Here is a 17,246-nt window from a genome sequence, read left to right on the forward strand (position 1 = left end):
TAATTGTCGATCTTTCACCATTGTCCATGTTGCACATAATGATTTAAAGTCATGTACTATGTGTGTCAGAGGGGTAATCTTAGTAACTAATTAAAAATTTATTGGGGTACCTGGGTGGCTCAGTCAGTTAAATGTCCGACTTCAGCTCAGGTCATGATCTCGCAGTTTGTGGGTTCGAGCCCTAAGTCAGGCTCTGTGCTGACAGCTCAGAGCCTGGAGCCTCCTTCAGATTCTGTGTGTTCCTCTCTCTCTGCCCCTCCCCTACTCACACTGTCTCTCTCTCCTTCAAAAATAAATAAACATTAAAAAATTTTTTTTAATTTATTTCACGGCAGTATTTTTATTTTAAAGTAGGGAAACGTAAGCCCTCTGGAACACACTTGATAGCCAAGATTGATGTGAGGAATATTTCCCTAGATTCCTTAAAACTCTAAAACAATAGTCTAATGTTTTTTCCTAAATTAAAATCAGTCACAGAAGTAGAATTATTTGTAAGACAGGCAGATTTAGATGTCTCATTTTGCAGGTAGCAAAAGTGAGGCTTAGAGTTAGAATGTGTGTCAAAGGTTTACCTCTTCAGGCTGGTAAGGGAGTCTCTGAGAATTATTGTAATGTATTTTCTACTAAGCATCCTTATGTTAAGAGCCTAATTACTTCTGTACTACACACCTTTCCATTCCAGACATTCTTGGAGTTCCTTCAACCTGGGAAGGTTTCTCCAGTCTAAATGACTTTGTATATGTATGCTCTTGCCTTTCTCTCACTTCCCTGACTAGCTAACCGTCACTTCCTCTCAGATGTCTCTCATCCTTCCTTCTATCTTCCACCCCCAGGCTCACTGCCAGCTTTTAGGATTAGTATATTTTCACTCTTCACTGACATTGAACTTTGATTTCTTTGAGGACAGGGATCCTTTCCGTCATCTTTGAATACATAGCGCCCATTACATACACAAAGCCTTGTCCAGGGAGAACTCAGTAAATGTTTTTTTAATGGATAAATGAAGGAATGAATTACTGAATGCCAGGTCATTGTGCTTTAATGTGATTGCTTGCAGGCTATGTCATTTGCACCCATTGGCTAATTGGAAAATCCCAAATTTCAACGAAAAGTATCCATAAACAATAAAATCCTAATTTCATTTTCCCGCTTCCTTCTGAAGTTAGTTGAAGTTGTAAGTGATTTGCCTGCCCAAGCAGCATTAAATCGTTCTTTACTCATTAATGTCATTTTCTAAAGTACCACTAATTTTTATCACTCTCTAAGGAAATAAACTCTTCTCAAAAATAGTTCCATGTATTGAGTCAAATCTTTCAACTCTTAATTTATGATTACTAATGAAAATGTACAGAGTATGATTCAGAGATCTAAGTGACAATAAAATCATGACTTATCTCACTTAGAAACTCTGCCAGCTAGCTGAATCCTACACGAGAATATCAAAAATAGTTTTGTAATTTACCATATAGACAAATTTCCTATGTAAAATGTATTGGTCGTTGATTTACAAAACAGAATGGAAGATGATGTGCTCTTTAAATCCACCAATTCATTCTTAAAAAAAGGCAGGAAGGGGGAACATAATGAAATATAGAATGTGTCACACCTGCTGAAGAAAGAACATATACTACATAAATGCTTACATAGTGACAATTTAAAGTTATACAAGTATGTGCTATGGACAATGAAAGACTGAAATGGTGGTTACAAAAGCAAAATACAATGACGTTAAAGATTTTTAAAACAAAATAATAAGTGTTTGATATATTCTTCATTTGAAGTAAATATTTTGGACTATATTTTATATAACTGTGATTAAATTTTTAAAAATGAGTGTACATGGGGAAAATATCTGAAATCAGAGATGACTGGTAAGTAAATTAAATATTAAGACTTGGGTTTTAGAGAAATAATTTCAACTTTATAGCCTAACTATCTGTGAATGGTTACCGCAAATAATTTTAATTCCTGCTTCTCCAATTCTGTTCTCTTAAAATACATTAATACTTATATCTACCATTTGAAAGGCATTATGTTAGGCACTATGTGATGAGCAAGAGGCAAAAATATACAAGACGTATATGCAGATCTATAGGAATTTATAATTTTTTGATGGCCAAAATACGTATGTATAATTATAATACATACCTATGTAGTACACTACATTGTGTATGCTACATACAATTGGAAGCATTTTAGTAATCTTCTGATTGCAAGACAGCAAATCCAATTAGAAGATGTTGCCTGGAATTCTACTTCAAGGACTGAAACCCAGGTCAGTCTCAACTGGAAAGAAAATGCCATAAACTTTAACAATGTCTGCTGTGGTCATGGGAGGGAGACAGTGTACATCATCATGCAGTGTTTTTGTCTACTTGAAGAAAAGTTTAACTTACTCCCTTTACAGATGAGATGATTGACTACGAGGAGACTTTATACTGACCCAAGGCTAATGCATTAAAGAAAACACTATGCAGAACTTCTGGTGTATTTGCCAGGGGTGAAAAGTACACCTGAAATTCATCATTCAGGGCCGGTGCCATGCCTTAAAAATAGCACATCTCCAGTGAGGTCAAATGTGAGAGCCAGAATGGCAAAATGGACTCAAATCAATGCCATATGAAGACGAAAACTCGTAAGTCTCAAAAAAACAAGAGTCAAAAAAAGTGAAAAATAACATCATACATTGGGAGAACATCTAGGTTTTTCTATATGGCTTCAAATGTTGAGACGGCTGTGAGCAGACAACTCAGAGAAACAGACTTTATTGCATTGTAAGGTAAAGTGTTCTAGTGACACTTGTTTCATACACATAAAAGGCTATCTGAGGAGCCATGAGTCAGTCGGTCTCCTGCCCCAGGTGGAGTTCAAACCCTTCCACACCAGATATCTAATGATGCAGAGGTTGGAGAGCTACTTGAGTTTCTCAAGGTCTCAAGGTCAGTAAGCAGCAAAGTTAGGAGCAAAGGCCACAGCCTATCAGGCCAGTGAGTCTCCCTCCCTCCCTTCTTCCCTCTTTCTCTCTTTTCTTTCCTTCCTTCTTTCTTTTCTTTTTCTCTTTCTTTCTTTCTTTCTTTGTTTCTTCTTTCATTCATTTTAATTTCAGATCATCATAAAACCTGCATACACAAAATTTATTACCAATCCGACCAATAGCATTCACTCTTTCCATACAGTAATACATTCATTATTGCTACTGTTCCTTTTATTTCATTTTGCTTTCTCTGCAGCGCCCCATCCCACACCTGCAACTACACTTTTATGGGAAGATGTAAGAGGACAGACTATTATTCAAAAAGGATTTTAAAAGAAAGGTAGATCCCTGTTGATAAGAAGGCATCAAAGGAAGAGTCATGAAAAAAGTGGGATTTGAGTCACCCAAAGTAAAGGCTCGGAAGTATTTAAGCAAATGGGAATGAAGAGCAGGGAAAATATCATAAAGCACAGCAGAGAACTGATTTCTTAAGTCACTGCTGTTTCGCAGAAAATGGCAGTACAGGATCGGACCCAAAATTTCTACAATCATTTTAGGAGTATTTCTAAGTCCCTTCAAAGAAAAAGGACTTCAATATATATAAATATATAAAGTCTATGTTCTTCCTTGAAATATATATACTTAAGTTTATAAAATAAATGTATATACATACATACACACACACACATCACTGAGTATTTCTTCCATGCCTCTAACTAGTTGCCTAACTTAACGTAATGACTCTGCCTTGAGTGCAGTAGATATGCTATATGTTAATTACATTTAGTGTTATAATTACATTATATTGTGTTATGTTAAAATCACACAATAAGAATTTGGAATCTGTGCATCAAAAACGTGTAGGTTTCGGATGTGAGGGCGATCTGGCTGTGACATCTGTCATCCCATTGATCTCCAGGGTTGATTCAGCTGATCTAGCTGGCTAGGCGGGTGTCCCCTTCCTCCCTCACTGCTCCACGTGTGTCCCTCTAGAAGCTCACTCAGTCGAAGAGGACAACCTTCCCCGATAGAGGAGGACCCTTCTTCAGTCAAGGGTATATGAGTAGCTGTGCTTCCCTGCTAGAACCTCCAAACAAGCTCTCAAAAATGGGTAGGTTTCTGTTACATCTACTTGTAGCAGGCTTCAAGTGTAGTTTTACTTTTTGTCTGAAAAGATTTGATGTTAGGAGCACAAAAGAAGACATCATAGAACCAAATGATTTGAGAACTAAGCACTCTTTTCCTTATCTATTACAACACCTCTTCACTATCGCAGACTACGTCAACTCTAACTATAATATTCAGTGAAATCTTTTCAGCCAACAGTTTAAAGCCACAAAGAGAAAGCTACTGTAATAATTACATACCCTTAATTTCTCTCTCCCAACTGATAGTGCTGTGCAAAGCGATTACTTGCAGATGGACTTAGCCCCACCAAGAGATGGCAAAAAAAAAAAAAAAAAAAAAAGGTAAGGGGACAAGGACCATCCCTATGTTAAAAACACATATCTGCCATTCTGCTGAGTTATGCCAGTTCCTTACTGGGGGGTCACAGGCTTAGTTGCTTAATCTTTTTGTGCCTCAGTGTCCTCATCTGCAAACTGAGATAACAAGAGTGTCTATCTCCAATGACGTGAGGATTAAATTAGTTAATACATGTAAAGTACTTACAGCAATGCCTGATATATACCAATATGACAGCTATTTGTGTAATTCCTCATTAGTTGCATGGCCTAGGGCAAGTCACTTAATTTATCTGGCCATTCATTTGAAAATTAAGAGATCAAACTACATGATCTCTAAGGCTGTTTTCATGACTAAAATATTCCAGCTACAAAGAAGCATCTCCTAACACTGGATTCACAAATCTTTTCCAAAAATAGAATGGCAGAAAGAACCTGATAGTGTGGCTTGAATAAAGTGTCTACTGGATTCCTGTATCTGTATTCTAGACTTAGTCCCAGGAGAAATAAAAAGGGGACCCCAAATCATCATGTGATTAGGAGCCAGAAAGAAGAAGAAACAAAGGTCTCTTTGTGAAAGACCAAAAGGGTTGTCACGTAGTTTTGACTAAGTCTCTTCATTCAGTTTAGTAACTGAGCGAACCCAACACTGTAAAGGCACTTGTGAAGGAAGAGGTCATTGTCACCAACCCAAAGATATTGTTTTGGTTTTTAATTGGAAATGTCAGGACTTCATTTTAAATTACAAGATGAAGCTCCAGGTGCACTATCTCTATCCAAGACTGCTCAATTTTGGTGTCTGTGAAAACTTGGCATTCTGCTTTGATGAGATCTCTGGAAATATAAGATGCTTCTCAGTGTGAAAAGTGCTTCTGTGCACCCCAGTGTGAGAAAATGCTAACTCTGAAATCTCAATAAAAAGTCTTGATAGAAAAGTACAGTTTTTGCTGGCATGGTTTAAAGCACTCTTTAAAAAGGGGGGATCATCACATGAGAAACACAATACACAATTTACTCAGAATAGAGGTTCTGGTTATATCAACACAAATCCTGCTTCTCTTAGAGAGGAAATGCCACAAGCTATTTTGGTATTACGTAGATATGTCAGGACTACATTTGTATTTAACTGACCTATGATTTCATAAGTCTTTTATTTCACGATACTGCTTTGAAAGATTTGAAGAAGGGAGAGATGAAATTTAATCCTGGTTCTGGGATTTGCAGCCAAGTCAAGTAAACTCTTTTAGCCTTATTTTCAAGGTATACTATACACGGAAGGTGGCCACCAAATATTTGTTCAGGGAAAGAAGGAATGAGGAAGATAGGGAGGAAGGAAGTCCTGGGAAGTCACCAGCATTTTACCAGAAAAGTCCCAATCCAAAGAGGCTGCTACAAGTCTTTTTGCTATCTGTATGTTAATTAATAACTGATTTAATTAACATTATGGATATAAAAATGATTTTTTATTGATGAAAGCAATTACTTTTAATTAACATGATGAATGCTAAAAATAGACTCTTTACTGATGAAACTGAATATTTTCAAGCTATGTGGATTGACTAAAATAGTTTCCCAATCTTGAATGAACAAACTATAGGCCTCCAGTGAGGCCTATAACCTATATCCCAATGGCTTATTCTCAGTGCATCTAGAGTCCAGCCATTGGTTTAGGAAGATTTCTGCATAAAGCATGTCATGACAGGGCACAGAATTCCACCTTGTCTGTGCTGAACCTTTCATACAGGGTTTCATACACTTAAAACACCTCAAAGGATAAAAAGCTGCCAGTTCACTGAACTTACAGGACAGGGCATATGGACTACTTTGCCTATTTTAATGAATGGTTATGTAACTACGTGCTCAGCAGAATTTGGTCATTATAACCTCATCATTGTAAACCTCAGTTGGTGCCTGGATACCATATCTACCAAAAATAACCAAACAGATTGGGTAGGATGAAATTAGCTTGAATCAGATCATAATACCCTCACTTTGAGATGTTCAAGTCTAGTGACGGAAACATAAATAAAAATAATGCAAATATAATGAAAAATATTAGGTTATTTTAATATTATAATTTGTTAAAGAAGCTAAGGAACCATAGAGGCGAATGCACCTATTTTATCTGTGGGTGTCCAAGAGATTTGCTCAGAAGAGGTGGTGCTAGGTCCGAACAGATATTGCAGAATGTTCCATAAAGTTTGTTTTTTGTTTTTGTTTTTTTTTTAGGGGGGAATGGATGTGGGAGCATTATATAGGTTAGAAGCAAGGGAGATAAAAATTAATCCATGTAAGAAATTCCAAGTTTATTACAGACCATGTATATATATATATGTGTGTGTGTGTGTGTGTGTGTGTATGTAATAAGCTTGGAATTTCTTATATATATTCACTACACACACACACACACACACACACACTCACTCACACATGTTGTCTCATTGAGAAATGTCCACCAAAACACTGCCTTTAGAATTTTAAACGCACCTGGATGGGAAAAAATCTTTAGGACTCTGTTTTTCACAACAATAACAATAACAACAACAACAACAACAACAACAAAATGGTGGTTTTACTGACAGATTTTCAAACTACATCTGTCATAATAGGGCTAAAAACATAACCAGCCTGCTGAGTGACAACTGGCATTCTGAGAAATAGTTTCAATAGTACTGGAAATATAACTCCGTTTCACATAGTTTAAAATATCTTCCATCTAAAGGATATTCTTTATGATTTTCCAAAGTCTGTTAAAAGGATCCTCCTAACTATAGGTTAAGATCTCTGAGATCAGAACTTGTCTCTTGCATGAATGGGAATGTTGAGCTGTTCTACTGGTCACTCCATTGATTCTAAAAGCCAGTGAAGTTTTGTCTTTGAACATGTTTTTGAACATCCCCTTTTCATATCTGGTTGTACATTAACAAACATATTGATACTGTAAACAGCACATTGATATATAATCTATATGTTTTAACTCACCCCTGCCTTCTGGGAATGCCGCCATTTTATGTTGTGAATCAAATTAGTGGAAAACTGCATGTAGTCAGCAGAGCACTGGACTTAAAGTAATAGATTCAGATCCTGGATGTGTCATTTACCAGCTGGAGTAAATTGCCTAAGCTCCCTAGATGTGTTAATGCATATACTTTATGAAAGGGTTAAAGTGAAAAGTAAATGGTTTATCTCATTCATTCAAAAGAAATGATTATGATGTCATTTTGCTGTGCACTATCAATAAATACTATTAGCATTTATGCTAAAAGAGCAGCTATCAGTTATTGAATGCTTATATTTAATTCTTATAAGGTATCATGTTAAGTATCATTACTTCAATTTCACAGACAAGAAAACGAAGGCTTGAAGCTGTAACTTCACGCATAATATCTGAACTCTTGAAGGTCAGTAATATGCCTTACTCATTATACAAGTTCAAGCAAGAGCATACATAGTACATAGTAGGTGCGTTATCACCATTTAAAACTTTTCTAAATAATGTCTTTTTGGGATGATGCAAGTTTAAAAATTAATATGATACAATGCCAACTTAATAGATGGTATCCATATTGCTCCCTGGAAATATTTGTTTTGTAATCATCTCCAGTGACAAACTGGGTATGTAACTCATGTAATCCACTCACATTATGTTTTCCTCATATTGTCTCCAAAGTGTATTCTCACCTATTTGATACTCACAACAGCTCGTAGGAAGAAAAGAGTCAACATTTTTCAGATAAGGTAACTGGCTCAGAAAAACCACAGGATTACCAAGTGATAGGCATTGGCGGGGGCAAAGAAGACAGGAAGAGAAAAAGGGAGACAGGGATGGGGAGGAGGAGAGGCAGAAGGAAAAGGGGGAGAGGAGAAGGAGAAGCAGAGGAAAACTAGCTGGTTTTCAGACCAGCTTCAGCCTTTCCCTCAGCATCACCATCTCTTCAACGGTATGCAAAGTGGAGGAGATCTGTGGAAAAAGGGAGACAAAAGGATACAGGGAGGGAGGGAAAATATGAATGAATGAATATGAATGAGAATATCTAAGTGAAGCAAGGTCCTAAGAGACATAAGGAGGAGTTTAACCAGATTCATAAACCCTCAAAGTGTGGATCCACCTTTCAGGGAATCTTGGATATCTCTGATAATCTGATAAAGCTATGGAGCCTCTTACTAGGAAAACGTGTGTGTGTGTTTGCATACAATGTGCATATGTGTATACATAGTATTTATACACAATTTCACTGTGTTCACTGCACCCCAAATCTAGTGGTAGGTCCCATTTTAAAAAAACATTCCTCAAAAATAAGGCCGCCTCAGCCCTCCATACGCCAGGTCTAGAACTGGAGGGTGGTTTCACCTAAATGCAGATGCCTGCAGCACTGTGTCAGTGCATGCTACACAGATAAGAAAGATGGCTTCAGATCAGAATAACAGAAATATCTCTGAATCCCTTCTGCCACCACCCACCTCTCCACAACATTTCAAGCTTCACAGGAAACAAAACAATCTCCTACACCACACACTGAAACCATTATCTACACTGGAACACAAAGCTTCTGATCAAACCAGAAAAGCTGAAATTGAGGATAAATGACTTGAGAAAATGTTGACTCTTCTAGTATTGAATCACTATGACTCAAAAATCTTTAACGATTTGTTTAACGTGTTAAGGTAAAGAACTAGAGGCACGGGCTTCCATGATTCTGGCACTGTCACCATGGGACTCCTGGTTGGCACTCCAACCTTTTCACTATCCTTCATAAGCTGAAGGTAAAAATTAATGAATGGATTTAAATAACTTAACACAGGCCTGATACATAATCCCACTAAAGATCCTATTTCTCATTTTTAAGTGGATTTAATGACAGTACTTATGTTTAAAGAAAGTACTACAATAGTGAGCATTAAACGTATCTAGCACAGTTTCTGGTGCAGAGGAAATATTAGCTAGTGTCAGCTTACTTGAAAAAATAGAGGAGTCATCAAAGGTAGGAATCATTACTTGAGGTCAATAACAGAGTTCTGATTTTTGCTATTCTTGCTATTCAGACACCCCAATTTTTGTGGGTGAGTGGACTGAGCTAGGTGGCCTCTGTCCACATCTAATATTTCATCAGCCCTGGAATCCACTAACAAATGTATTTTGCTAGGTGCCTTAGATTATCTTGATTAATCATCACAACCTGGAGAGGACTAATGGTAGGTGACACGTATTTAGCTGGGCACTACTCTGACATATATGTTAACCCATTTCATACTCTTAATAATCCTATGAGGCCAATGCTCATATTATCTCCATTTTACAGTGGAAGAAACTGAAGCCTAGAAAGACTGGCTCAGCTTCACACAGCAGGAAAGTGGCAGATCTGGGCTTCAAACCCAAACAGTCTGACTCCAGAGTCTGTGATCTTAACCTTTACATGCACTGCCTTCCAAGAGGTAGGCATTTTTATCTCCAGTTTATGAATAAGAAAATTTTGCCCAAGGTCACACATATAGTAAGTGAGAGAAATGCAGATAAGAATCTAGACTTGTCTGACATCCATATCCATGCTGCTCCTGCACCAGGCCACAGGCATGAGTTCTAGCAGTAGAAATAGGAGCGAGCACTCAAGGTAAGGTTCACAGGAGAAGAGGTCTATGGGAAAGTTTTAGGCACTCTGATCTAACAAGATGGAGCCCTGGATACAGAATGCCTTTCTGTCATCATGTATCTCGGCTACATTTAGTGATGCAATACCCTTGGGATAGCAGCAGTAGCTATATCCCTCGGAACCTCAGAGTCCAAAGGGAGTTTCCTGAGAATGCAGATATAGGAATTAGAGATGCTCCCTAACCCTCAAACCCACCCTGCTCCCTGCTGGATTTTCTCTGCCTTGGTTCTGGCTCTATGAAGAACGCTCTAGCTTTGGTCTCCTTCAAATCACCCGTGTTGCTTAATGATCTAAGGAGCAATAAATAGCTGCTCATGGCCACTGTATCCAAATTTGGGGAGCAGAAACCACTGTCATCACCAGTTCTTTCAATCAATGAAAAAAATCAAAGATCACTAATTAAATTTGTATCTATAAATTCCATATGTGGTGCTTTCGCAAATGCTACACAGATCAAACTGAACAGGACATTTTCAAAGAGCTTATACAATATGTCTTTGTAAATGAGCCCAAATTATAGGCATTTTCTGAAAACACAATTAAACTAATATCTCACAACACAAAATGGGCTTGTAGATAAGAGTTCAAAATTCTTTTTTGGCGTTTTGACTGTCCCCAAAATGTCTTAAAACACCACCCATCAGACAATGTCCCTAGTCCATTCCCAACAGATTGAGAAAAACTTTCAGCCTGCCATTCCAGGACTCACTAATGAGACCCTAGTCTTCCTCTTCAGCCATATAACCTCTGTGTTCCCCACACAACACTCTGAGAAACAAGACAAACCAACTGCTGCTTCAAGAGTACAGCCTGCATTTTCTGCTACCAAGTGGCTGTCCAGGTAGCTGCTTCTGTGATTTCCCAACTCAAACTCCACTCCAGACTCTTCTTCAAGTCACATCTCAAATGCCACCACTTTCTTCATGAAGCCTTTCCTCACCCCTCCAAATAAAAATGATCTTATTTTCTTCTGAACCACCGGAAGTCTTTGTGGCATGTGTACGTGTGTGTGTGTGTGTGTGTGTGTGTGTACACACTTCTATTATGGTGATTTATACTATGACCTTGGCATATTTACTTGATTTCCCAAATTAGGCTGTAAACTCCTTAGGAGTTTGGTTTATTTTTGAAGTTCTCGTTATAACCTCTACTCTGTCTTGAAACACAGGAATTCAATAAACATTTACTGAATTATCACTTCATTAATAATGCCGATGATTTACTGATCTCTTATCTCTTATGAAGTATCCACTATGGGCCAGAGGATGACATTCATGTATTACATCTAATTTAATATGCACAATCCTGAGACTTAGGAAGTTGAGGCTTAACAAGATTAAACAAAGTTGTTCAAGGTTACACAGCAAGTAGGGTTCCCAACAGTTAACACAGCAGCAGGAAGTACTTTGAATCTGAATCCAAATTTGTTAGATTCCTAACCTGGGCCCCAAAACAATACTACATAAAAATGATAAAACTGAAAATACATATTGCTTTTGATTTTTAGATAAATGAATTTAGCAAGTGTGAAACAAAGCCACTGACTGTGGTAGTGAGGAGAGCTACTTTTCAAATTAATCTAAAGAATTAAAAATGATGTTTGAAGGGTAAAAAAATATACAATATGAAGAAGCTTCATCACTACAGTCCAAGAAATGTAAGAGATGGGGACAGAGACTGTTTGAGGCATTTATTCAGAAGCATGACTTAAGAGTAAGCTGAATTTGTATATTATAATAGAAAAGACTCCAGCTGGGGAGTTCAACAAAGTAGGGTTACAATTCTGAGTATGACATTTTTAGCCCTGGTCCTTGGGCAATTAGTTTACCTTTCTAAGCCTCAGTTTTTGCAAATGTTAGGTGACAAGAATAATAATTGCTTTCATAGATAATGCAAATATTAAATGGGTATAAGGTATATAACACGACAAATCATGGGCATTACTAGTATTATTATTGATAACATCACTTTCACATAGAGTGACTATGCCAAGCCAGTATTCTCAAGAGGAATGGAAAGGCAGGACTGCCATTACTATGAGAACGTACTGTTTGGAAAAGCAGAAGGGAAAACAAGGGCCAGCAGCAAAGGTAGCCTCTAAATGCCAACACTTCCTTCCCTTCAGACTGACCCCCCCAAATTCTTTCTCTTGCAACTAAAGGACTGAACGTCAAAATATGATGGGAATCAAGTGAGAGCCTCCCTTTTAAAACCTCTCAATTTTTATTCTCCATGCCTGCCGCATCAGCCCTCTCATCCTCTTTCTGAGAACATGCTCTCTGGAAGCAGTAGAAGTACCATGGCATTTGGTGCCAGTCCCATGGGCATAAAAACACCACACCTCTCATTTTTATTTTCAGCTCCTTCCATTTTATTATCTGATCCTCAGCGTCCTCAAATGTTATTTGGAGAGGAATGCACTGAGGACTAAATGCTATTATGACTCTTCAGTGCCCAGCACAAAGTAGGCACTCAGTAATGACTAATTCCCTTTCTCCTCCTAGTAGGAAATAATCAACATCTTTGGGCCAATATGTTCTTGTCTCTAACTGACACTTGCCACCAAGGATGGGTGGTCAGGATCTGAAGAGTGCTATCTCATTTAAATAAGACACAGAACAGTAATTACCAAGGGAAGCGTTACAGACATTATTGATTATGGTTGCAACCAAACAAGTGACCTAAAAGTGACAGGCTTTTTTCTTAAAAAAAAACAGAAACAAAAACAAAAAACCCTGAGCTATTTAGTCACCCAGAAAACATGTGCCTGAAAACCCAACAAATGCAGAAAGCAGAAAGAATCCCTCCAACGACTATATTTTCTTTCTTTTTTCAGTTTTTCAAATGGAAGAGAACACAAACATGAAGGTGGATTTCTAGAAAATTACAACACTAAAACAAAACAAAACGCTTTCTGGTGCAAATCAACTATCATGGTACCTGTGATAAACGAAGTTACTTTGAAGTTATCAAGAAGTTACTTGGTGGGATTCCATTATGTGTGTTAGGAACCTCCCATTATTTGGAAAAATATTAAATCATTTCCCCTAAAATCAAAGCAAACATGAATATCCAAACCCAGGATATGTCATCGATGTACTCAAGATTCATTGTTAAAATGTACACATTCAGCCACTAAAATAAAACTTCCTTTTCCCTGTCCTCTTCATTTTCCAATTTCCTGTTTGCTATCTATCGAGAGTTGAAAGAGAGAGAGAGAGAGAGAGAAGCGGTACCACTGGAAGGAAACCTCCAATACTTTGACAGTAACAGAGGAACCATAATGTTTTCTTTAAGAAACACCACCAGTTCTACCAATAACTTTGCACCATATTCACATATGTAAATTATTATGTGATAATCCTTCTAATAATTATACGTGTGTGTGTATATGCGTGTATGTCCTTATACACACACACACACACACACACACACACACACACACACACAGAGTCCCAAAACCTCCAAGGCATTCTAAGCAAAGCTATCAGAGATAAGGACTTAAGATGCCCAGAGACTAGACTGGAGCAGCCTTTAAATGAATCTTGTAATTTGGACACAGCTCCTGCTTTTCAGCAAGCACTGCTGCTGGACCCTTCCACTTAGCAGTTTTCAACCTTCTTTTTTAGCTATTTGTTCCCTGGTCAGCTTAGTCCCACTGGCACTTTCATGTGAAAGGGAAGGCGGTGGTAAAACGGGAATACGCGCCCAGACTCAGGAAGCAGGAGTCCCCTCCACACCCCAGCAACTGATGCCCTCTCCTCCTCGCCGGCCCGCCGCTGCTCATCTTCCAGAGGCAATCTCAGAGCAGGCGGCCAGCGGAGCAAGGCCACTGAGTGGAGGAAGTAGAAATTCAACCCGAGGGCTCACCTCCTCCCCAGCCTCGACCCCCCCACCCATCACCTCCCACGGCCCCCTTCCCTCTCATCCTCCTCCCCGCCACCCAATACTGCAGCCGCAGCAGGGGGTGCGGGGGTGGCATGTGGGGAGAGGTGCGGGATTCCTTCGCACCCACCCCTGACGCGCCCTAGAAGAATGTCCTCTGGGGAAGGGGCTGCCCACAACTTGGAGGAACTTAGAAGGCAAAGCTGCCGCGCCCCGACCCTCAGCGGGGCCTCCACCCCGAAGGTGAGGGGCGACAGAAGGGAGTCCGACGCGAGGGCGGGCCCCCCAGGGCTTACCACGAGCACTGGGACCCCGGCGGCCAGCGAGTAGAGGAGCACGGGGGGCACGGCGCTGCTGTCCTCCGGGCCCGGGTAGGGCTTGCGGTAGGCGCTGTCGTGGCAGAAGAAGCCCTGCACGTTCACGGTGAACGTGTCGGTGTACTCGAAGTAGTACGCCAGCATCACCGTCCCTGCCATGATCACCATCTGGAAATAGAGCATGCTGCTGGTGAGCGCCGCGGGCAGCAGGGGCATGCACGCCTCCCGGGCCGGGCCGAGCCGAGCGGGCGGCGGACGCGGCGGGCCCCCTCCCGGGTCCGCCGAGGCAGCCACCGGGGGCGCGGCGGCGGGGGCGGCGGGAGGACGAGGCGCGGGAGGAGGGATGGAGTCGCTGGAGGAAGAGGCGGAGGCAGGTCCGGGTTTCGAGGCGCCAGCAGGCTGCAGAGGAGGCGGCTACCCCCAGACGAGCCCCCTCTCCCCTCCCCGCCCCCCGCCCGCCGCAAGCGCCGCCCGCCCGGGCGCGGGGTCGCGCGGGAGGGCGGGGAGTCCCGGGCGCCGGGCAGCGGCCGCAGCGCCCAGCGAGAGACTGTTCGCGATGCAGCAGCGCCGGGTGAAGCCCCCAGGCCCGCCCGGAGGAGGCGGCGTCGGTGGACGCAGCGGCAGAAGTCGGGACAGCGGCACCTGTACCCCTTGGAGGGCGGACGCAGTGGAGCCGGAGAAGCTCCTCGCGGGGGTAAAAACCAAAAAAAAAAAAAAAAAAAAAAAAAAAAGATGGGGGAGGGGAGGCAGTAGAGAAGGAGCTTCTAGAAACTCCTTTCTGAGGCAGCAGCTGGGCTGTTTAAGAAACCCGCACAACGCCTGGGAAAATGGTGCGTGGACGCGTCTTCGGAGCGCAAACCCCACCGAAGCTCAAAGTGCCGGATGCCGCGCGGCGAGTTTCAGCCGGCGCTCGCTTGGATTCTTTAACCCCGCGCAGGACACACGCCAAGCGGTGGTTTCTAGGCACAATTAGAAAAATGATCCCAGAGTATTTTAGATTCGGAGTTTCTCTGCCTCCCCTCTAGCTTCCTAGGGCTTTGTAATGTAGAAACACAATCATAGTTCGGTAGCTCCTGAACCATCATCTTTCGTACAACGGCCCTTTCATCGTTCATGTATTCTCCACTTGCTCATCTTCCCAGTCTCCTTTTATTAGCTGCTTGTGAGAAGAGGCATTGCAGATTCCTGGCACCCAGCGGTGCCTGCCACCAGGGAAGGGAAAAGAGCTATTTACCTCATCTCACTATTCCCTGAGTTCCGGGGAATTGCTGGGATTCCCCACCGGTCAGGTGGAAAGGAGAGGGAGACCAACGCGGGTCCCATCACAGGCGTACGAAGCACACCCATACATGGGCATACACGCGTGTGCATAGCTCTGTAAGTAGCTTTGGCACTGCATATATGTAAAGAGCCCATTCCGTGATGCCATGTGGGTCCCTGCGTGCAAGCTTAGGCAGCAAACTTGGGGGTGGGGGTGGAGGTGGGGGAGGATCTTAGCGGAGCCTGACACTGCTCACATCCTCCACTCTAGAGGGCAGGTAAGGAAACATATGTAAGAGACAAGGGAATGGAAATATTCCTAGAGCCCTTCCCGTCTCATTAAAATGTAGATTACTTTAGCAGGTTTCTAGAATATTCATTCATTTTAATGGGTTGTACTTGATGATTTTTAGAGGTGGGTCTTTGTAATAGGAAAAAGCAACATTGGTAGTCTACTAAGGCCATTTAAATTTGGCAAATGATTGGTATTTTGGGGAAGTAATGGCAGTGTGAATTTCTTTAATGTAGGATACCTTATTCTCCATATGTTATTAAACATCCTTTAATAGCTACTTACTGGATAAAAGACACTGAACAACATGTATAATAAGCAGTTTGGAGCAGGGGGAGGGAATGGTTCCTTAAGTGGACAAGAGTGGCATACCTTATTATGAAAATATAACTACTACAAAGGTACATGATTTAATGACCCATTCAGAGAATCATTTTAAGACTGTAGGAGTGTTTTAACTAGTCCTCTGATTCTAAGTAGGAATCCCCCAAACCTTTCTACTTAATAGAAATTTTGGGAACATGGTACTAATTTTTAAAGGTAGATTTTAAGGGTAACTTGGATTAAGGAAAGTGATGTAGGTAATTTATCCAAGCCAATGAAAACATACATTATTTTTGAAATTGAAATGCATTGTATTACACTGTTAACATGTATTGAGTGCCTGGTACTGTGAGTGTAACAAAGCAGGGCCCTTGTGTGTCCTGTTCACTGTTCTGTCCCCCCACATGAGCAGTGTGTGCCACATTGTAGGTATTCAGTAAATATGTTGAATAAATTAATGAATGTGTTCCTCTAAGAACAATGGTGAAGTATGTTCACATGTAAGATTTATAGCAAGGGTTAGGGAATCCTAATCTTTATGTCCTAAGATAAATATAGACTGCTTACTTACATGGCATACTGACATCGAAGGTATAAGGTGAATGTAAGAGCAGCAACTTTGGCACTGCCTCAGTTTAAATCCCAGCTCTGCCGCTTAGCAGCTCTGGAAACCTGACCAAGATGCTGGACTCTTTTTTTCTGCTTTAGTTTTGCCACTGGTAAAACCGAGATAGTATTAGTACCTACTTTACAAGGTTGGTATGAGGATTAATGATGGTCACTTATGTCTGGCACATAGTGAGCACCTATATCACGTTTAAATTTATAAAATTTGATTCCTAGACATAAACATATCTGGACTACTTTAACTCGGGTCACTCCAACATTTATCACCAGTCACTTCCTTCTGATTTTTGGCTTACAAAATGATTCTGGGTGTATCCATAATTCTGTAGGTGTATATATTTTTCCATAGATTTATGCACATCTGAAAGAGATGCCATCCATCTCAGGAGTAAGATATTATTTTCCTTCAGAATCTTCAATATCTCCATCATTTGTCCACATTAGACATAGTCAAAT

At 40.6% G+C, this 17,246-nt stretch overlaps 1 protein-coding gene across 1 annotated transcript in view; it reads right to left on the reverse strand.

Moving 5' to 3' along the window:
• PLPPR5 (phospholipid phosphatase related 5) overlaps positions 1-14,503 on the reverse strand; it is a 123,118-nt gene extending 108,615 nt beyond the window's left edge. Inside the window, exon 1 of the mRNA XM_042997978.1 lies at positions 14,267-14,503. Coding sequence (XP_042853912.1) covers positions 14,267-14,503 — 237 coding nt within the window. The remainder of the gene's footprint in view (positions 1-14,266) is intronic.
• Between the last annotated feature and the right edge of the window lie 2,743 nt (positions 14,504-17,246).

The sequence above is a fragment of the Panthera tigris genome, chromosome C1 (genome assembly GCF_018350195.1).
Source record: "Panthera tigris isolate Pti1 chromosome C1, P.tigris_Pti1_mat1.1, whole genome shotgun sequence".
Lineage (NCBI taxonomy): Eukaryota > Metazoa > Chordata > Mammalia > Carnivora > Felidae > Panthera > Panthera tigris.